The sequence below is a fragment of the Somniosus microcephalus genome, chromosome 5 (genome assembly GCF_052327205.1).
Source record: "Somniosus microcephalus isolate GS21.2 chromosome 5, FLI_Smic_1.0, whole genome shotgun sequence".
NCBI classification, from domain to species: domain Eukaryota; kingdom Metazoa; phylum Chordata; class Chondrichthyes; order Squaliformes; family Somniosidae; genus Somniosus; species Somniosus microcephalus.
In genome coordinates, this window is record NC_140991.1 from 146,106,344 (window position 1) to 146,128,605 (window position 22,262).

The 22,262-nt window shown below is 47.4% G+C and overlaps 1 protein-coding gene across 2 annotated transcripts in view; it reads left to right on the forward strand.

Moving 5' to 3' along the window:
* The first annotated feature begins 299 nt into the window (after positions 1 to 299).
* The window catches only part of LOC147117383 (glycoprotein-N-acetylgalactosamine 3-beta-galactosyltransferase 1-like), a 48,326-nt gene continuing 26,363 nt past the window's right edge, over positions 300 to 22,262 (forward strand). For both annotated transcript variants that reach the window (XM_085988351.1, XM_085988352.1), the window contains exons 1-2: positions 300 to 686; positions 7,446 to 8,113. In XM_085988351.1, the coding sequence (XP_085844477.1) occupies positions 458 to 686; positions 7,446 to 8,113 (897 nt within the window). In that variant the 5' untranslated portion in view covers positions 300 to 457. The remainder of the gene's footprint in view (positions 687 to 7,445; positions 8,114 to 22,262) is intronic.

Here is a 22,262-nt window from a genome sequence, read left to right on the forward strand (position 1 = left end):
TGTCTTCCGCCCATGGGAAGGGAAGAGGACCTTCCTGCGTGCTGAGACTCCCTCCCTAAGCATATGGAGGGAGTCATGGGAGAGCCTCGGTGCAGCCATGCATCTTTGTGCAGTGCTTGTCAGTGTTTGCAACACCTCATTGCTGTAGAACACTGACAGCAGAACTGGCAAAAACAATTTGCACATGGTCGCTTTAAGGAAACCAGCTTATGACGTGTCACCAAGCGACGTCATCAGACCCGCTTCCTTCAATTGGCTGGGAAACCCACTGGGCGGGCCCAATCAGTGTAAAATTCTTCTCACAGAGCGGGATGGAGCCAGCAGCGGGGTCGCACCCCGCCACCGACCCCGGCCGCACTGGACCCACCTCGGTAGGTGAAATCGCGGTCAATGTGTCTGCAATCTATTCAGAGTGACACTTTTTTCCTCTTTTTCCCCAGCACAGTACTGCTTGGAAATGGCAGTGCCACGGTCTGTAATGTCTCTGCTCATGTTTTGTTGTGGGTTGGGATTAGGATTTATCATCTGCCATCTAGTGATTAGTGCAATAAATAAGGAAGCACCGCAGCACAGTCATCTGCTCTTCAATGACCCTCATGGCCATTTAGAGGACTCTGATCACCATCAACACCATCAACATCTTCAAGGAGAGATGAACTTTAATGCTGACATCAGTCAACATAAAGGTATCTTTCTAATTTTATGTAATGCTATGGTGGAACTGCATAGATATTTGAACCCTGATAAAGCAATATTGTACCATCATGATAGGTGATGGGGAATTATAAGATAGGTGATGACTACAGGTAATATTGCAAATCAGAGTACTTCAGTTTTTTTTATAAATGCTATCTGAAGCACAAGATCGTTCAAATGGCGTGTATCTCACTAAGATTTGTGAAAATACAGTCAGATTTCACTAATCGGAAACTGTTGAGATTGACTCAAAATAATCAGCAATTTGAGCTTCTCTGCTAGCTATAATGGAACATCAGTTGGGGCCAGGGGAATGTTTGCTGTAACAGATTTGTTCGAACCCAAATTGCATTGTCCCTTTTTTATTCTTCCAAACCTATATAAAGGAGTATGTTGTGCGCTAATACCCCATCTCATTTTTGTTCTTTCCTGTGCCAACCATCTGTGGCTAATTGAGTCTTAGGAGGTCTCTGGCAATGTACATCTGAAGCTGCCACTAGGAAGGATTTGACAGTGATCAATGTTGACTGTTCCTCCTTTTTGGCAAATGCATGGTGTCTGCTTGATGCTTCCAAACAGTGACCTGGCTGAGATCAACACCTCAATGGACTGAGATGGAGTCTGTGTCCCACCACTCTGATGCATGTTGGTCCTCCTGCATACGGCTCCATTGTTACCACTGCAACATTTTCCATAAAATCTAAAACATCAATGCTCGTTGTCACATGTGAATGAGTGAATGCCACAAAATTTAAATTTGAATAATTGCATTGTGAGGTGGCTCAAATGAATGTAAGTTAATGGATTTGGTATGGCAAATACTTTTTGTTTCAACAGAGAAGATATATGGTATTTTACAGTCCATCTTTTCGATCATAACTGAAATCAGTGAGTCTTGAGTTAAGTTATGATGGTCAGGGTCATAACTGATCGTTATAATTCACTGTAGGCTGCGGGGAAAAATCCATCTACGTATTTTGGAACCTGCATTTCATTTCAAATGAATGAGAAATGTCATTATAGTTATTTTAGAATATAGTTAAGGTGATGCTTTGTCGTTCATCCCTTTTGTTCCCTTCCACTACGCTTGAGAGTTTGAATTATGTGTTGGTGACCCCCCCCTGGCCCAAACACCCCCACGCCCAGTTCCAAATATGAGTGGCAGAGCTTTCAGCTAACATAGTCCTCTGCTCTTGAATTCTCTCCATTAAACTTGATTCATCTTTTTCCATTTTCAAAAGCTTCGCCAAACCTACTACTTCAACTTCTGTTAGCTCCCTTTCCTCATCATCATTTCTGCTCGATGTTTGATTTTTTCCCTCCCTCTGGTGTGAAGTGTTTTGGGATATTTTGTACAACCTGTGTGCTATTTAAACTCTTATAATATTGTTTTCTCTTTGTGGGCTAGAAGTGGAATGTGTCTTCTGCCATTTAGTGATTTAGCATGATAAACTGATTATTCCATAATAATGCTCATTCGTTAGTTAAAAGATTGAGCACCACTATTTTCTAGGGCATTTGACTTTTAATGCACGCTGCAGTTCAAGGAATAATTCTCTTGAGATTCAGCTTGTGTTCCCATTGGATCTTTTAGCTTTACATGTAAAGGTTTCTTTATCAATCTGAGAATGCTCCCTTAGCACAAGAGAATGACTTGCTGCTTCTTCCCCATTGTTAACAAAAGTGTGGGTGGTTTCTGACCTATAGTGAATCAAGGGCTCTTCACTATTTTAATCCATCAGGAAATGTTACAGGTGAGTATTGTTTTCGTACATCATTCAGACCAGTTGAATGATGTGTGGTAACATTATCAACCTTTGACCAAAGACCTGAAAAGTGTACATTGACAGAGCCGGAGAACCTTACAAGTACAAGTTACTCCCATTCAGCACTGTTCACAAAGTTCTTGTTCAAGGTGACTGCCTTCATTTAACTCTGCAGCAGCTTAATGACTAGATACCCACAGTCCATCTCAGAAATCTGCAACAGCAACCAACCATCCAATAGATTCTGAGTCCGCATTGCGACTCTGGGAGGAGCTCTTCAGCCACTGGGAGAAGGCGATTGAGGAGGATTCTTGCGATGACTTTCCCTGTGGCAGACAGCAGGGAGACTCCTCTGTAATTACCGCATTGGACTTGTCACCTTTCTTGAAGATGGTCATGATTACAGCGTCTCTGAGATCCCCTGGCATGCTCTCCTCCTTCAAATAAGAGAAATTAGTTCATGTATTCGCGCCAGTAGTGCTTCTCCGCCATGTTTTAGTGTCTTGGCAGGGATTCCATCTGCTCTTGAGGCTTTATTGTTCTTCAGTTGTCAGATGGCCTTTTCAACCTCATGCCGGGCTGGGGTTGTACTGAGATGGTGGCGAGTAGCATGCTGCGGGATGGAGTTGAAGACACTCGCGTCGAAGACAGAGTCTCGGTTAAGGAGATCTTCGAAGTGCTCCTTCCAGCGGGCACTGACTGCCTCTCTGTCCTTGATGAGTACCTCATTCTTGGCCCGCAGTGGGGTAGGACCTTGGGTGCTTGGGCCATAGGTGGTCTTGACTGCGCTAAGGAATCCACGCGCGTCGTGGTCGTCGGCTAGCTGCTGGATCTCCTGCGCTTTCTCCACCCACCATCTGTTCTTTAGGTCGCGAGTTTTTTGTTGGACCTCGGCCTTCTGGCGTCTGTGGAGCTGCTTTCTTGCTCTTGAGTTCTGTTGCTGTTTCCAGATCAGGAATGCCTTGCGCTTGCGGCTTATTAGCTCCTGGATCTCCTGGTCGTTCTCATCGAACCAGTCTTGGTGTTTCCTGGTCGAGTGATGTCGCAATACGGATTCCGCCCACTAAGGGGCACAATGGACATGATCTTCACCGCACGTCAACGACAAGAGAAATGCAGGGAACAGCACCAACCACTGTACATGGCCTTCTTTGATCTCACAAAGGCCCTCGACACCGTCAACCATGAGGGATTATGGAGTGTCCTCCTCAAATTCGGCTGCCCTCAAAAGTTTGTCACCATCCTCCGCCTGCTTCACGACGACATGCAAGCCGTGATCCTGACCAATGGATCCACCACAGAGCCAATTCATGTACGGACTGGGGTCAAGCAAGGTTGTGTCATCGTACCAACGCTCTTCTCGATCGTCCTGGCTGCAATGCTCCATTTCACCCTCAGTAAGCTCCCCGCTGGTGTGGAGCTAATCTACAGAACAAACGGGAAACTGTTCAACTTCCATCGCCTCCAGTCCAGATCCAAGGTCGTCCCATCCTCTGGCATCGAATTACAATATGCAGATGACACTTGCGCCTGCGCACACTCTGAGGCCGAACTCCAATCCATCGTCAACACCTTCACTGAAGTGTACGAGAGCATGGGCCTTACACTAAACATCCGTGAGACAAAGGTCCTCTACCAACCTGCCCCCGCCACTCAGTACTGCTCCCCAATGATCAAAATCCATGACGAGGCCTTGGACAACGTGAACCACTTTCCATACCTCGGGAGCCTACTGTCAACAAGGGCAGACGTCGATGACTAAGTCCTACACCACCTTCAGTGTGCCAGTGCAGCCTTTGGTTGCCTGAGGAAGAGAGTGTTTGAAGACCAGGACCTCAGACCCAGCACTAAGCTCATGGTCTACAGAGCAGCAGTGATACCCATCCTCCTGTATGCTTCAGAGACATGGGCCATGTACAGCAGGCACCTCAAAGCACTGGAGAGGTACCACCAACGCTGCTTCCGCAATATCCTGCAAATCCATTGGCAGGATAGGCGCACCAACGTCTGTGTTCTAGCTCAGGCCAACATCCCCAGCATCGAAGCTTTGACCACACTCGATCAGCTCCGATGGACGGGCCACATCGTCCGTATGCCTGATACGAGACTCCCAAAATAAGTGCTCTACTCAGAGCTCTGACACGGCAAGAGAGCCCCAGGTGGGCAGAGGAAATGCTTCAAGGACACCCTCAAAGCCTCCTTGAAAAAGTGCAACACCCCCACCGACTCCTGGGAATCCCTGGCCGAAGACCGCACAAAGTGGAGGAGAAGCATCCGGGAAGGCGCCAAACACCTCGAGTCTCTTCACTGGGAGCAAACGGAAGCCAAGCGCAAGGAGCGCACGTCAACCCAAGCACCCCACCCACCCGCCCCTTCAACCACCGTCTGCCCCACCTGTGATAGAGACTGTAGGTCCCGCGTTGGACTCATCAGTCACCTGAGAACTAATTTTTAGTGTGGAAACAAGTCATCCTCGGTTCTGAGGAACTGCCTAAGAGAAGAAGATTCTGAGTATCTTGGGGAAGCTGAACAAACTGTCCTCCATAAGTACTTGGTTCATGTTTGCCTACAACAGGATTGATTTTATCACCATGCAATTTGGATGCCGTTCCCTCTAGTGATACATGGGCTAATTATGCAAAATTTTCTGTGGACTTTGAGGCACTCCATGGTGCAGTTGGGGTACTGCTTATAAGCAGTATTGTGCTAATTTAACCACGCACTGAGTGCTTTGGTTGTAGTTACCCACTTCTGTTACTGTACTGCTTTAGCGTAATTAATTTGTGTGTGGAAGGTGAACAGATCTGGAAGAATATGAGGTTATCTACCTTATAGTATTGCTCTTTATTTCACCCTAGTTCATGGTGGCATTCTTGCAGCTTTCATTCTATAGTTGACATTTGTGGGCTGGATTTTCATTCAGAAGTCGGGAAGGAGGCGGGACTACAACTTTCGGGTTGCAGTCCCGCCTCCATCGAGATGCGGCCAATCCACGTGATTTTCACTTGATTGACCTTGTTGATCCCGCCCAGCGGGCTCAGCAGGCCAATTAAGGGCCACCCGGCAACAGGTGACGTCACAGACTGAAATTTCATCTGTCAAGACGTGTTGACAGATGAAATATCAGTGTTTCACAACTGTTTGAAGCTGTCAAACACTGACAATCTTACTTCTAACCTGAGTCCTTCTACGCAGACTCAGTTAGAAATCTTGCCGGCACTGAAAGCTGCAGGCTGTCACTTTTGACAGCTCGCGGCCATTCTGCTTTCTGTGCCGGCTGAATGATGGACTCCCGAAGCCTAGAGGAAGGAAGGCTGTAAAGGTAAGTACAGGTAATTTAAACTTCTTTACACACTTTAGACACACCAAACACACTTACCTTTGCACTCATGCACCCATCACTCACCTGAACACCGACATCTCGACCCCTCCAAGTCCTTCAACCCGACGGCCCGACTCCTCTAACCTGGCGTGGTTTGGAGCCGTCAGGAATCCCACACGACACCTGTTAACAGGCAGTTAATTGGCACTAATCCCTTCCCGCCTTGGGTCGGCGGGTCCCAGTGTGGGGCGGGTACCCGCCTCCTTTGAAACTTACATGGAGGTGGGTTTTGGGCGGGATGGTGTCGGGACCCCCGAATTCGGGGTTTTAGCCCCCCGCACGCCTAAAAGCCAGCCTCACGGCACACAGAAAATCGACCCCAGTGTCTCTGTCTCTTTTGCTCCCACTTTTTGCTAAAAGACTGAGGAAGGGATCCAGAATAAGGCCTAATGTGCATGAAGGAACATAGGAACAGGGGTAGACCGCTCAGCTCCTTGAGCCCATTATCATTTTTACATCTTATAAAAGTAATGTATTTACATAAATGTCACACAAACCATTAAGTATGCAGAAAACAGCTATGTAGTTTCATATTAGAAGTGCCATTAGTCAAGACTTTCCCCAGATTCAACTGTCCCTGTTCATTTTCTCTCAGATATTTCTCTGCCGCTTCAAGCTTTGACAGTTCATTTGGCTCACTGGGAGGGATCTATGGGTATAGTCTTCTGTGAGGGCTACTGAGGGGGAAAAATAGTCTTGAAGGAATATTGCGCTGATCTTTTTACCCCTTGCTTTAACAGTCTATTCCTCTCTATGTTCAAAGATTGAGAAAACTATATGAAGGTCAGCATTTTAATATTTCCTTGAAATGACTCTCCTTCTGTGTTTTCACAGAAAATTATTCCCATCCCCTAAATAATGTTTTAGGAAGTTTGAATTTTCCTCATGATACAGATGGAGAGGGAAAAATAAATTTGTAACCAAACTTTGCTTAAAACTAAGTTTAGGAAAAAAAGTGAGGTTAGTGATTGATTTTTGTTTTTATGAATTGATGGCCAGAGCTGGAAGGTAGTCCAGTAAAATGTGACAGGAATCAACTACTTTATCGAGCTATAAGGTATAAAGTAATTGCTTTCCAATAGATTGCACAAATGTAACCATATACTCAAAATCTGATGGCTCAAGCAATAGTGTTTTACTCCCTAACCGAGACTACAGAGATCAAATTATCAAAAGCATTGAGACATATGCTGGCACAGATGGATGTTCAGTTCTTGGCAAGTGTGCCATTCTATCCCCATCAATGCTCAATTCCAGTCCACTTCTCTTTCCTCATCGCCCCTCCTCCCTCCCACACTGCTTGGAAACAGTTTATGCTGAATAATCAGAAACCTTTGGTTCATTTTTTGTCTTCCTTCCCAGCCAGAAAAGAATGGCAATTGCACAGGGAGGATAAAGATAGATGAAATGTACAGATATTATCACAATCTCTGTGTTTGCCGCAGTTAATTTTTTTCCGGTCCTCCAGTTTAGAGATATTTTAACTGAAGTAATATGGGTACATAATATTCTGAATGTTCATAGCTGATGTTTTAGACTGATTCTGTCAGATAATATTTTGCCAATGATTTTACATAAATATATATATCTTCTCTACCCAGATGAAAACAGAAGTGTTGCAGATGAGCTGTATAAGAAAGTACGAATCCTCTGCTGGGTGATGACTGGGCCCCAGAACCTAGCCACAAAGGCCAAACATGTTAAAGCCACTTGGGGCAAAAAGTGTAACATTGTGCTTTTCATGAGTTCAGAAGAAAACAAAGATTTCCCTACGGTGGGACTGGACGTTAAAGAAGGCCGGGACCAGTTATATTGGAAAACTATCAAAGCTTTTCAGTATGTTCATGACCATCACTTGAATGATGCTGATTGGTTTATGAAAGCAGATGATGACACTTACGTGGTTGTTGACAATCTGCGGTGGCTGCTATCAAAGTACTCCCCTGATCAGCCTATATTCTTTGGAAGAAAATTTAAGCCATTTGTCAATCAAGGATACATGAGTGGTGGAGCTGGGTATGTGCTGAGCAAGGAAGCACTGAAAAGATTTGTTGATGGCTTCAAGACCGGGAAATGCACTCATTTTACATCTACAGAAGATGTGGCCATGGGGAAATGTATGGAGACTGTTAATGTAGAAGCTGGTGATTCCAGGGACACAAACAAAAGGGAAACATTTCATCCTTTTCCACCAGAGTATCATTTGTCAAAAAGCTACCTACCCAAAACTATCTTCTACACGAGCTATTGCTTTTACGCTACTGAGGAGGTAAGGCATCAAACATGCGTATCTGTACTTTTTAGGCTGACCACTATTTATTTTTCATCTAATCCCTTTCATCATCTTTATTGAAAAAGTTGGTCCAAAACACGCTGTGTAATTCAAACTGGGAGAAAGAGAAAACAGATATTATGTATGTAAAGTCCGCGCCTCAATAATACACGGACTTCGGGAGAACAGTTTAACAGGTACTTTACTGAACAAGAGGCAGCTTGAAACTGAAACTACAGAACCCTGCTAGGGCCTTTTATACAGGGGTGGTCACTGCCGGTACTGCAGTCTAAGACCGGTTATTCCCTTAAAGGTACATACACAACAATTCCTCCCCTTTTAGATAAACAGTACATAACATTCATTTAACAACTAAATAATAACTAATTACAATTACAATTTTCTCAGTAATATATACATCAACTGAAATAGTCATTTATAAGTTCAGTCTTTGAGGAGGCTTCCTAATCCGGACTGGATAGCGCCTTTCTCGAGTATCCTGTTCTGGCGGTGGAGTTAATTCTGGCTCATTGTCATTGGTTGGTTCGTCAGCTTCCAATACCCCTGCTTCTGAGGTAGACGCAATCTGTACTTCGGGCTCATTACCAGGTGCACATGCTTGTGGTGCAGGTCTGGCTTGTTCCTGTGACTCTAGAATCTGGTCAGCATGGCGTCTCACGATGCTCTCTCCAACGTTCACTGTGTACATTAGTGGTCCCTGCTGTGTGCATATCGTGCCTGGCTGCCATTTTTCTGTTCGGTAGTCGCGGGCCAAGACTGGTTGCCCTATCTTGAAGCTCCTGGTTGGCTTCTCATTTATGTGCTGGAACTGCTTATCCTCCACATCTCGTCTTATGTTTGGTTTGAGCAAATCCAAGAGACATCTTAGTCTCCGATTGAAAAACAGTACGGCTGGAGTTTGATTGGTTACTGCATGTGTCGCATTCTGGTAAGCAAACAGGAAGTTATCCACCTTGTGTTGCAGTGGTATGTCGTCATTATACATTGCCTTTATGGCCTTTTTAAAGGTCTGAACAAACCTCTCAGCCAATCCATTTGTGGCTGGATGATATGGGGCAGATGTGTAATGTTTCACCCCATTATTCTTCCGGAACCTCCGGAAATCCTCAGACACAAACTGTGGGCCATTGTCGGAACAGATCTGTTCTGGCAAACCATTCCTGGCGAAGATGGTCCTTAGGACTGCAATAGTTTTCTCCGTGGTGGTGGAGGACATTTTAATGACCTCTGGCCATTTCGAATGGGCGTCCACAGCGATTAGAAACATTGATTTTGCTGGTCCATTTATGGACTCAATGTGTACCCGTTGCCATGGAGATGAGGGCCACTCCCATGGATGTAGCGGGGCCTGTGGTGGAGCGTTTTGGACCTTCTGGCATCCTGTGCATCTCTTGGTCATATCCTCGATTTCTTTATCGATTCCCGGCCACCACACAAAAGCCCTGGCTAGGCTCTTCATTTTTACCCCTCCCAGATGACCCTCGTGAAGCTCATTGAGTACTCTATCTCTAAACTTGGGTGGAATTACCACTCGGGATCCACACATCAAGGTTCCCCGGCACACTGACAGCTGCTCCCTCCTTGGCGAGAATGCTGGCAACAGTGAGTCGCCATATGCTGGCCATCCCTTCACCGTCAAATCATAGACCCGAGAGAGTGTCAGGTCATTTCGGGTTTCCTTCTCAATACTTGCGTTTGTAACAGGCAAACATTCGACTATGGTCGCATGGAATATCTCCACAGGGTCCACTGCAGGTGCTTCTTCCGCCGTAGGCAACGGTCGGCGCGACAGCCCATCAGCGTTTCCATGTTGTTTCGTACCTTTGTACTCTATGTCGTACTGATGTGCCCCTAGAAAAAGTGACCATCTTTGCAGCCGTTGCGCCGTCACCACCGGAACGCCCTTCTTTGGGTTAAAAATTGAGACCAGGGGTTGATGATCAGTCAGTAGGGTGAATTTCTGCCCGTGCAGATAGTGATTGAACTTCTTCACCCCCCACACCAGGCTGAGGGCCTCCCTGTCAATCTGGGTGTAGTTACGCTCGGCTGAGGTTAGCGAGCGCGATGCAAAGGCTATTGGCCTCTCTGAACCGTCACGGAATTTGTGTGACAGCACCGCTCCAATGCCGTAAGATGACGCATCACATGCCAACCGAATCGGTAGTGTTGGATTGTAGTGGGCCAATACTTCTTTTGAAGTGATTTTGCATTTACATTCCTGAAAGGCATGCTTACACTCATCACTCCATTTCCATGTTACACCAGTTTGAAGGAGGGCGTTCAGTGGGTGCAGAATTGTAGATAAATTCGGCAAGAACTTATGGTAGTAGTTCACCAACCCGAGGAACGACCTCAGTTGCGACACATTTTCTGGTGCTGGAGCCTTGACTACAGCCTCAATCTTGTCCGGCGACTTATGCAACCCTTCCTCATCAATCATGTGGCCACAATACGAGATTTGTCTCCTGAAGAACTCGCATTTGGGATTGTTGGCTCGTAGCCCATATTCCTGCAATCTCGTGAGCACCTGTTCCAGGTTGGCAAGGTGTTCATTGTCATTTTCGCCCGTAATGTAATGAAATCTGTTTGTCTTGATCCTGTATTCATTTTGCACTCATGTATATTACCCTCCCCCACTGTGTATAGTTTCACTTCCTCTTTCCCGACTAACCTGGGAGGTTCCAGGTCTTGGCTCTTGGCTCCGCCCCTGACTTCTCTTACATAAAGATCCCAGGATCTGTATGACTCATTCCTGTGAACCAGTCGGCGTGTTGAGATGTTAGCTCTGATCTTAGTGATTAAAAGCCAACTTGTTTAAGTCTATAACTTCTAGTTTTGTGGTTATTGAAGGCCCATCAATTTTAATCACTAAAGAATACTAGGATGGATCAACTCCTAAAACCAGAGCATCTGGACTTGGATCCACATTCTGCTGAAGCATCAAATCAATTTGGACACTGGCTCAAATGCTTCGAACTCTTCGCGGGGGCCTCATCCGCTAGCGAGGTAGATAAACTGAGTTTACTGACTACTCGCGTAAGTCATCGGATTTATTCGTTCATCCGGGACGCCACCTCTTACACGGAGGCCATCACTATCCTGAAGGCCCAATACCAGAGGCCGGTAAACAAAGTGTACGCCAGACATCTGCTGGCTACACGCAGGCAGCGACCAGAGGAATCAATGGACGATTCCTTACAGGGCCTAAAGGACCTGGTCCGGGACTGTAACTGCAAGGCCGTGACGGCCAACGCGTACTCTGACGAATTGGTCCGCGATTCCTTCATCACGGGCCTCAAATCGAATTATATCCGGCAGAGACTGCTGGAGAAGGAGGTCCTGGACTTAAAAAAGGCAGTGGCCACTGCGCGATCACTGGACGTGGCCCAGAAAAACTCTGACTCTTATTCTTCCGGCCATGCGGCCCTCACCGCCTCGTGCGCGCTGAGGGGGCCGCCATCTTGGAATCAGCCATCTTCCCCATCCAGGTCTCAGACCAGCTGTACGCCGCCGGAGTCCCCACACAGAAGTTCACCCAGGAGTCCTACTCCAGCGGCAATGTCTCGAGGCCCGAAATGCTACTTCTGCGGCCAGGCCAAGCACCCCAGACAACGATGCCCAGCGAAGGACGCTACATGCTTCAAATGTAAGAAAAAGGAGCATTTTAGCAAAGTCTGCAGGGGGAATCTGATTTCCAACTCCGTCACCGTGCCGTGCGGGCCGCCATCTTGGGATCCGCCATCTTTTCCCGACTCAACGGCTGCCCAGGGCCCAACAGTGGCTTTGATCACGGTGGATCAATCCAGGCCACACCTGTTGATAAAATCCATGATGGACATACAGGTAAACGGGAATTTAACAAAATGTTTAATTGACTGTGGGAGTACCGAGAGTTTTATCCACCCTAGCCTGGTACGGCGGCACTCATTAACGGTAACCCCTACACGGAGCAGAATTGCTATGGCTGCTAAGCCCCATACTTCGGACATTTTGGGCTACTGTGTGGTAACACTGACTGTAAAAGGCACGGACTACAAGGATTTTAATCTCCTCGTGATGCCAGAACTCTGTGTTAATGTAATCTTGGGCCTGGACTTCCAGTGGCACCACGAAAGTGTCACGCTAGCACATGGCGGGTCCCAGCCGCCACTCACAGTCTGTGGCCTATCAACCTTAAAAATCAGCCCGCCCTCTTTATTCGCTAATCTCGCTCCAAACTGTAGGCCCATAGCGACCAAAAGTAGACGGTACAGTCTGGAAGACAGACACTTTATCAAGGTGGAAGTGGACAGACTCCTGCGGGAAGGCATTATTGAATGCAGTACCAGCCCGTGGCGTGCCCAAGTAGTCATAGTTAAAAATAGCGAAAAGAAACGGATGGTAATTGACTACAGCCAGACTGTTAATATTTATACCCAGCTGGCGCCTACCCTTTAACCCGCATATCAGAAATGGTCAACCAGATTGCGCAATACCGAGTCTTCTCGACTATCAACCTCAAATCCGCGTATCACCAGCTCCCCATTAGAACGGAGGACCGCCCATACACCGCCTTCGAGGCGAACGGGCGCCTCTACCATTTTCTCAGAGTGCCCTTCGGGGTAACAAATGGGGTCTCGGTCTTCCAACGTGAGATGGACCGCATGGTTGACGAGAATAAACTACAAGCTACCTACCCCTATCTGGACAATGTCACTATCTGCGGGCACAACCAGCAAGACCACGATCTAAATCTTGCGAGATTTTTAAAAACTGCCCTAAAGCTGAATCTAACCTACAACGAAGACAAATGTGTCTTCAACACAACCCGTCTCTGTATCCTCGGCTGTGTGGTGGAAGATGGGGTAATTGGACCGGACCCTGACCGATTACGCCCCCTAAAGGAACTGCCCCTGCCACACAATCCCAAAGCTTTAAAAAGGTGCCTGGGATTTTTTTCGTATTATGCCCAATGGGTGCCCAATTACTCTGATAAGGCCCGACCCCTCATTAAATCGACGTCCTTCCCACTATCAGCTGAAGCTCGGGAGGCTTTCACCAGTATTAAACAGGACATTGAAAGGGCTGCAGTGTGTGCAGTGGACGAATGCATTCCCTTTCAAGTCGAAAGCGATGCGTCAGACTTTGCCTTAGCTGCGACCCTCAATCAGGCTGGGAGACCTGTGGCCTTCTTCTCCCGAACCCGTCAGGGACCTGAAATCAGGCACTCTTCTGTCGAGAAGGAGGCACAGGCTATAGTGGAGGCAGTGCGGCACTGGAGACACTACCTAGCCGGCAAATGTTTCACCCTGCTCACCGACCAGCGGTCGGTGGCTTTCATGTTTAATAACAAAGGGGGAAAATCAAGAATGACAAAATACTCAGGTGGAGGATCGAACTATCCACGTTCGACTATGATATTATGTACAGGCCGGGAGCCCTTAATGAACCCCCAGACGCCCTATCGCGGGGAATGTATGCCAGCATTCATACGGACAAATTACAGGGTCTCCACAACGACCTCTGTCACCCAGGGGTCACCCGACTATACCATTTTATAAAGTCCCGCAATCTGCCCCACTCCATCGAGGAGGTCAGGGCAATGACCAGAGCCTGCCGCATCTGTGCGGAATGCAAGCCTCGTTTCTACAGGCCTGACCGTGCACACCTTATCAAAACCACACGGCCATTCGAGCGCCTAAGACTGGACTTCAAGGGACCCCTTCCCTCTGCCGACCGTAACGTATACTTCCTCAATATCATTGATGAATATTCCCGCTTCCCCTTCGCCATTCCCTGCCCAGACATGACCAGTGCCACGGTCATCAAGTGTCTCTGTAATCTATTCTGCATTTTTGGCATGCCGAACTACATACACAGCGATAGGGGGACGTCATTCATGAGTGACGAGCTGCACCAGTTCTTGCTCTCGAAGGGGATAGCCACTAGCAGAACCACTAGCTACAACCCCCGGGGTAATGGGCAAGTGGAAAGGGAGAATGCTACTGTTTGGAAGGCTGTCACATTAGCCTTAAAGTCAAAAGGCCTTCCAACCTCCCGCTGGCAGGAAGTCCTCCCAGACGTGCTCCACTCCATAAGGTCTCTGTTATGTACTGCCACTAACGCTACCCCTCACGAAAAGATGTTCGTTTTCCCCCGGAAATCCACCTCGGGCATATCTCTACCCGTGTGGCTGACGTCTCCGGGGACAGTACTATTGCGGAAGCACGTGAGAGGCCATAAAATGGACCCCCTTGTGGAAAAGGTACAGCTCCTCCATGCAAACCCTCAGTACGCCTATATCGAATACTTTGACGGGCGAGAGGACACTGTTTCCATAAAAGACCTCGCTCCCTCGGGGAGCGGAGAGAACGATGGGAGACTACCCGATGAAGACCTACACTACAAAGAGACAGGACGCCCAGAGGTATCAATACCCAACTTTAACCTGGAGGACACTGCAGATAACCTGGAAGGCACTGCGGAGGCCCGGACAGCGGAGGAACCAGAATCCACTCCCCTAGAGGCACCCCAACCGGCTTTGCGCCGACCACTGAGAACTGCAAAACCTCCTGACAGACTCACTTACACCAACTTTTAAGAAACATCACCCCGATGGACTAAATATATAGAAGGGGTGAATGTGATGAAATCTGTTTGTCTTGATCCTGTATTCATTTTGCACTCATGTATATTACCCTCCCCCACTGTGTATAGTTTCACTTCCTCTTTCCCGACTAACCTGGGAGGTTCCAGGTCTTGGCTGTTGGCTCCGCCCCTGACTTCTCTTACATAAAGATCCGAGGATCTGTATGACTCATTCCTGTGAACCAGTCGGCGTGTTGAGATGTTAGCTCTGATCTTAGTGATTAAAAGCCAACTTGTTTAAGTCTATAACTTCTAGTTTTGTGGTTATTGAAGGCCCATCACGCCCGTAACCAGGATGTCGTCCAAATAACACTGGGTCCCCGGGATCCCTTGCAGGACTTGTTCCATTGCCCTCTGCCACATAGCCGGGGCCGATGCTACCCCAAATACCAGTTGATTGTACTAGTGAAGGCCTTTGTGAGTGTTTATCGTGAGGTATTTCCTAGATGCTTCTTCCACCTCCATTTGTAGATACGCTTGAGCCAGGTCAATCTTTGTAAAACGTTTCCCTCGAGATAGTGAGGCGAAAATATCTTCTATCCGCGGAAGCGGCTACTGTACTGTGTGCAGGACTGGGTTCACAGTCACCTTGAAGTCCCCACAGATGTGAACCTTCCTTGGCTCACCAGGCGTGCTGCTCAATGCTGTCTTCATTACAGGAACGATGGGTGTGGCCCACTCGCTCCAGTCCACCTTAGACAGCACCCCCGAACGCTCCAGACTCTCCAGTTCAGCTTCCACAGCTGGGCATATCGCGTATGGCACCGGTGTAGCCTTGAAAAATTTTGGGGTTGCGTTATCCTCAATCTTTATGGTTGCCTTTACTCCTTTTAGAGTCCCAAGTCCTTGTTGGAACACCTCTTCCGCGTCAGATAGAATTTGTGACAGACGTCCAGGTGCGACGTCATCATCTTTTTTGTCAGTCACAGTTAGTGCCAGAATGGAATGCCAATCCAATTGTAGTCTTCGGATCCATTCACGTCCCAATAATGGTGGTCCTCCATCTCGTAGTATATACATGTATAGTTTCTGTGTTTCCTTTCCGTTATATTCAACTGGCACCCTTATTTTTCCTCTGGGGTAGACCTTTTGCCCCGTGTATGTCTTCAATACATTGGACGTGTCCTTTAAGGGTATGTGTGAGAATAGCCGCTCATAGTCTCGTCGATTCATGACAGTTAGGGCTGATCCTGTGTCCAATTCCATCTTCACTGGGGACCCTGCTATCATGAGGGTGACCCAAGTGGTTCGGTGATCTTCTTTTGCGATCACGTTGTGTAGCTTTAAACAACTTAGTCGCCTGCTCCCGGAGTCCTTATCACTCTCCTGATCTTCTGAACTACTATCTGTCAGTTTCTTTACTTTCCTGTACTGTTCCTTAGTAGTTCTTGTCGTGTTGGTCTTCTTTCCCGACCTGCAGACTCTTGCTATATGTCCCATCTTCCCGCATTGCCTGCATATTTTGTCTTTAAACCAGCAGTCCTTCTGCTCATGGGTTGTTCTGCCGCAGTGATAGCACTTTTCGGCTCCATACGCCATTTCGTTAGCGCTGTATTCTTGTGGTTTCTGTTGTATTTCCGCAGCTCCCCGTGCTGCTGCTACGTAGGATACTGCCACGCTGAAAGCCTGTTCTAGCGTCAGATCCTTTTTGGAAAGTAGTCGTTTTTGGGTTCCTTCACTCTGGAGCCCACAGACAAACTTATCCCGTAAGGTGTCTGCCAGTCCTGCTCCGAACTGGCAGTGCTTCGATAACTTGCGTAGTTCCGTAAGATAGTCAGCATTGCTCTCATCTTTGTGCTGGTTTCTTTTATGGAACTTGAATCTTTCTGCTATCAGCGGTGGTGTCGGGCTTAGGTGTTCCTGTAAGATATGAACAATCTCCTCAAAACTTTTCTCCATTGGTTTAGCTGGGGTAATTAAATTCCGCAATAGGCCGTACGTATTCGCACCCATCAGATTTAATAATACCGACGCCCTCTTTCCATCGGCCACCTCATTTGCCTTGCAGTACACTTCGATTCTTTCTACATACGTGGTCCAGTCTTTTACCTCGTTATCGAAAGCCGTGATACTGCCACTTTTCGGCATCTTGGGCGATTTAAAATGGCGCCTCCCGCGCTTTTGCTTCTTCCCCAATGGAATAAAATGGCGCCTCCCGCGCTTTTGCTTCTTCCCCAATGGGATAAAATGGCGCCTCCCGCGCTTTTGCTTCTTCCCCTTACTGCCACGCTGCTCCTAGCGTTCTACGGGGTAATGGCAGCGACCCGCAGCTTCGGCGCGTCTCGCTTTCCTTCCCCCCCGTTTAGTTTCTCTCCGCTGTCCTGTTCTCGAGCACCGGCCGCGCCCTGTGCGCTCCACCCTCTCTCTCTTGGTTTCTTTTCCCGGTGACGCTGCGCGGCCCGATTTGTAGAGCCGTTCGATCGAGCTTGAGCCCGCCGCAGTCCGGAAGGGTCAGCGCGCTACCTGCTACCAGCACGATTCGCTGGAACCACAGTCTCTCCCGCAATTCTCCAAACACCGATGGATTCTTTGGCCGGTTGCCCTCAGTCGATGCCCATTGCTCAGACTACGACCTTCCAGGACCTTCCTTTCAGGCGAGATCCCTGTGAGATGATGCCACACTGCAGGTGAGTTCGAACTTACTCGTCGCCACTGTAAAGTCAGCGCCTCAATAATACACGGACTTCGGGAGAACAGTTTAACAGGTACTTTACTGAACAAGAGGCAGCTTGAAACTGAAACTACAGAAGCCTGCTAGGGCCTTTTATACAGGGGTGGTCACTGCCAGTACTGCAGTCTAAGACCAGTTATTCCCTTAAAGGTACATACATAACAATGTAGTTCACTACATTTGAGTTGCACTAATTGCAAACTGTTCATTAAGCAACTGTGGTAATTGTGGAGGCATCTACGGCCACAGTCATGCAAACATGGGCAAAGCTGATATTCTTGCAAGTGAGTCGTACATGGAAAATGAAGCACTCTAAGCCATTTTTTAAAGTGGGAATTGTCCATATATCAGTATATCACCTCACAGCTGGAGAAGAATTTGGAAGGGGAGGATCCAATTGTCGCAGTCCAGGTAGGAATCAATGACATAGGTAGAATTTGGAATGAGGTTCTGCTGAGAATGTTTGAGGAGTTAGGGTCCAACTTAAAACGCAGAAACTCAAAAGAAAATAATAATCTCTGGATTGTTACATGAGCCAGGTACAAATTGGCATAGGGATAAGCAGATCAGGAATTAAATGCGTGGCTCAGAGTGGTGTGGGAGGAAGGGGTTTTGATTCATGGCACCATTACTGGGGAAAGAGGGAGCTGTTCCGTTAGGAAGGGCTCCACTTAAACCGGGCTGGGACCAGTGTCCTGGTGAATCGAATAACTATAGATAGGGCTTTAAACTAAAAAGGCAGGGGAGGGGTCAGGTGAGGGGATATTTAGAAATCTAAAGAGAATATTCCAGGCAATGGAGCAGTGTAGCAATTTGGGTAAAGATATGCAGAGTGTGACAGGAAGCGACAGAGAGTTTAACGGTAATAGTGCATCAGCAAATAAGGTGAAAGCAGGGAATAATGGTAAAAAGTTAAAATTAAAGGCTCTTTATCTGAATACATGAAGCATTCGAAACAAGATAGATGAATTAGTGGCACAAATAGAAATAAATGGGTTTGATCTAATAGCCATTACAGTGACGTGGTTGCAAGGTGACCAAGGTTGGGAACTAAATATTCCAGGGTACTTGACGTTTTGAAAAGATAGGCAGAATGGAAAAGGAAGGGAGGGGGTAGCCCTGATAATGAATGATGAAAGAAGGACAGTAGTGAGAAAGGATCTTGGCTGGGAAGATCAGGAAGTAGAATCAGTATAGGTAGCATAGTGGTTATGTTACTGGACCAGTAATCCAGAGGTCTGGACGAATGATTCGGAGACATCAGTTCACAATCCCACCATGGCAGCTGGGGAATTTCGATTCAGTTAATTAAATAAAAAGCTAGTATCAGTAATGGTGACCATGAAACTTGTCGTAAAAACACATATGGTTCACTAATGTCCTTTAGGGAAGAAAATCTGCCGTCCTTACCTGGTCTGGCCTACATGTGACTCCAGACCCACAGCAATGTGGCTGACTTTTAACTGCCCTCTGAAATGGCCTGAAATAGTGCTCCTCACTAACATCAGGGGACTTGTGCCAAAATTGGGAGTGCTGTCCTACAGACTAGTCACGCAACACCCTGACAGTCATACTCACAGAATCATACCTTTCAGTCAACGTCCCAGACTACTCCATCACTAGAGGTGGTGGCACAGTGGTATACAGTCGGGAGGGAGTGGCCCTGGGAGTCCTTAACATTGACTCTGGACCCCATGAAGTGTCATTGCATCAGGTCAAACATGGGCAAGGAAACCTCCTGCTGATTATCACCAGTGCACTGGATACAGCAAAGCTATGGGCCCCGACAACATCCCGGCTGTCATGCTGAAGACTTGTGCTCCAGAACTAGCTCCTGCTGATTACCACCTCCCGCCCTCCCTCAGCTGATGAATCAGTACTCCTGCAGGTTGAACACCACTTGGAGGAAGCACTGAGGATAGCAAGGGCACAGAATGTACTCTGGGTGGGGGACTTCAATGTCCATCACCAAGAGTGGCTCAGTAATACTACTACTGACCGAGCTGGTGGAGTCCTGAAGGACATAGTTGCCAGACTGGGCCTGGGGCAGGTGGTGAGAGAACCGACATGAGGGAAAAACATACTTGACCTCGTCCTCACCTGTTGCAGATACATCTGTCCATCACAGCATTGGTAGCAGTGACCACCGCACAGTCCTTGTGGAGACAAAGTCCAGTCTTCACACTGAGGACACTCTCCATCGTGTTGTGTGGCACTATCACCGTGCTAAATGGGATAGATTCAGAACAGTTCTAGCAGCTCAAAACTGGGCATCCATGAGACACTGTGGGCCGTTAGCAGCAGCAGAATGGTATTCCACCACAATCTGTAACCTCATGGCCCGGCATACCCCTCACTCTACCATTACCATCAAGCCAGGGGACCAACCCTGGTTCTATGAGGAGTGCAGATGATTATGCCAGGAGGAGCACCAGGTGTACCTAAAAATGAGGTGCCAACCTGGGGAGGCTGCAATACAGGACTACATGCATGTTAAACAGCAGAATCGGCATGCTATAGTCAGAACTAAGCGATCCCACAATCAACGGATCAGATCTAAGCTCTTCAGTCCTGCCACATCCAGTCGTGAATGGTGGTGGACCATTAAACAACTAACGGGAGAAGGAGGCTCCATGAATGTCCTCATCCTCAATGATGGCAGAGCCCAGCACTCGAGTGCAAGAGACAAGGCTGAAGCTTTTGCAACCATCTTCAGCCAGAAGTGCTGAGTGCATAATCCATCTCGGCCTCCTCCCGAGGCCTCCACCATTGCAGAGGCCAGTCTTTAGCCAACTCGATTCACGCCACATGATATCAAGAGACGGTTGAGCACACTGGATACAGCAAAGGCTATGGGCCCCGACAACATCCCAGCTATCGTGCTGAAGACTCCAGAACTAGCCATGCCTCTAGCCAAGCTGTTCCAGTACAGCTACAACACTGGCATCTACCCAACAATGTGCAAAACTGCCCAGGTTTGTCCTGTCCACAAAAAGCAGGACAAATCCAATCTGGCCAATTACCGCTCCATTCGTCTACTCTCAATCATCAGCAAAATGATGGAAGGTGTCGTCGACAGTGCCATCATGAGGCACTTACTCACCAACAAACTTTTCACCAATGCTCAGTTTGGGTTCTGCCAGCACCACTCCGCTCCAGACCTCATTACAGCGTTGGTCCAAACATGGACAAAAGAGCAGCATTTGAGTGTGGCATCAACGAGCCCTAGTAAAACCGAAATCAATGGGAAATCACTCCACTGGCTGGAGTCATACCTAGCACAAAGGAAGATGGTTGTGGTTGTTGGAGGTCAATCATCACAGCCCCAGGACATCGCTGCAGGAGTTCCTCAGGGCAGTGTCCTAGTCCCAACCATGATGATTGCACAGTGTTCAGTGCCATTCACAATTCCTCAGATAATGAAGCTGTCCATGCCCGCATGCAGCAAGACCTGGACAACATTTGGGCTTGGGCTGATAAGTGGCAAGTAACATTCGCGCCACACAAGTGCTAGGCAATGACTATCTCCAACAAGCGAGGGTCTAACCACCGCCGCTTGACATTCAACGGCATTATCATTGCCGAATCCCCCACCATCAACATCCTGGGGGTCACCATTGACTAGAAACTTAACTGGACCAGCCACATAAATACTGTGGCTACAAGAGCAGATCAGAGGTTGGGTATTCTGCAGCAAGTGTCTCACCTCCTGATTCCCCAAAGCCTTTCCACCATCTACAAGGCACAAGTCAGGAGTGTGATGGAATACTCTCCACTTGCCTGGATGAGTGCAGCTCCAACAACACTCAAGAAGCTCGACACCATCCAGGACAAAGCAGCCTGCTTGATTGACACCTCATCCACCACCTTAAACATTCACTCCCTCCACCATCAGTGCACTGTGGCTACAGAGGGTACCGTCTACAAGATGCACTGCATCAACTTGCCAAGGCTTCTTCGGCAGCACCTCCCAAACCCACGACCTCTTCCACCTAGAAGGACAAGGGCAGCAGGCACATCAGAACACCATCACCTGCAAGTTCCCCTCCAAGTTACACACCATCCTGAATTGGAAATATATCGCTGTTCCTTCATTGTCACTGGGTCAAAATCCTGGAACTCCCTCCCTAACAGCACTGTGGGAGTACCTTCACCACAAGTACTGCAGTGGTTCAAGAAGGCGGCTCACCATCACCTTAGGGGTGGGCAATAAATGCTGGCCTTGCCAACGACGCCCACATCCCATGAACGAATTAAAAAAAAGTTTGCTTGGAGATGAGAAATAACAAGGGGCAGAAAACACTGGTGAAAGTAATTTATAGGCCCCTAACAGTAGCTATACCTTTGGACAGAGAATTAATCAAGAAATAATCAGATTGTAACAAAGGTAATGCATTAATCATGGGGGAGTTTAATCTACATATAGACTGGGCAAATCATATTGGCAAAGGTAGTCTGGAGGACGAGTTAATGGAATGCATTCGAAACTACAGAAGTTAAGGATAGTATTAAATTAAAAGAGGCTTATAATGATGCAAAAAATAGTAGTAAGCCTGAGGATTGGGAGAGCTTCAGAAGCCAGCAAAGGATGACCAAAAAATTGATTAAAAAGGGAAAAAATAGAATGAGAGTAAACTAGCAAGAAATATAAAAACAGATTATAAGAGCTTCTACAAGTATATGAAAAGTATGGTCCCTTAGAGGCTGCAACAGGAGAAATTATCATGGGGAATAAGGAAATGGCAGAGATTTAAAACAAATATTTTGTACAAAATAGCTTACCAAAAATACTGGGGAACCAAGGTGCTAATGAGAGTGAGGAACTTA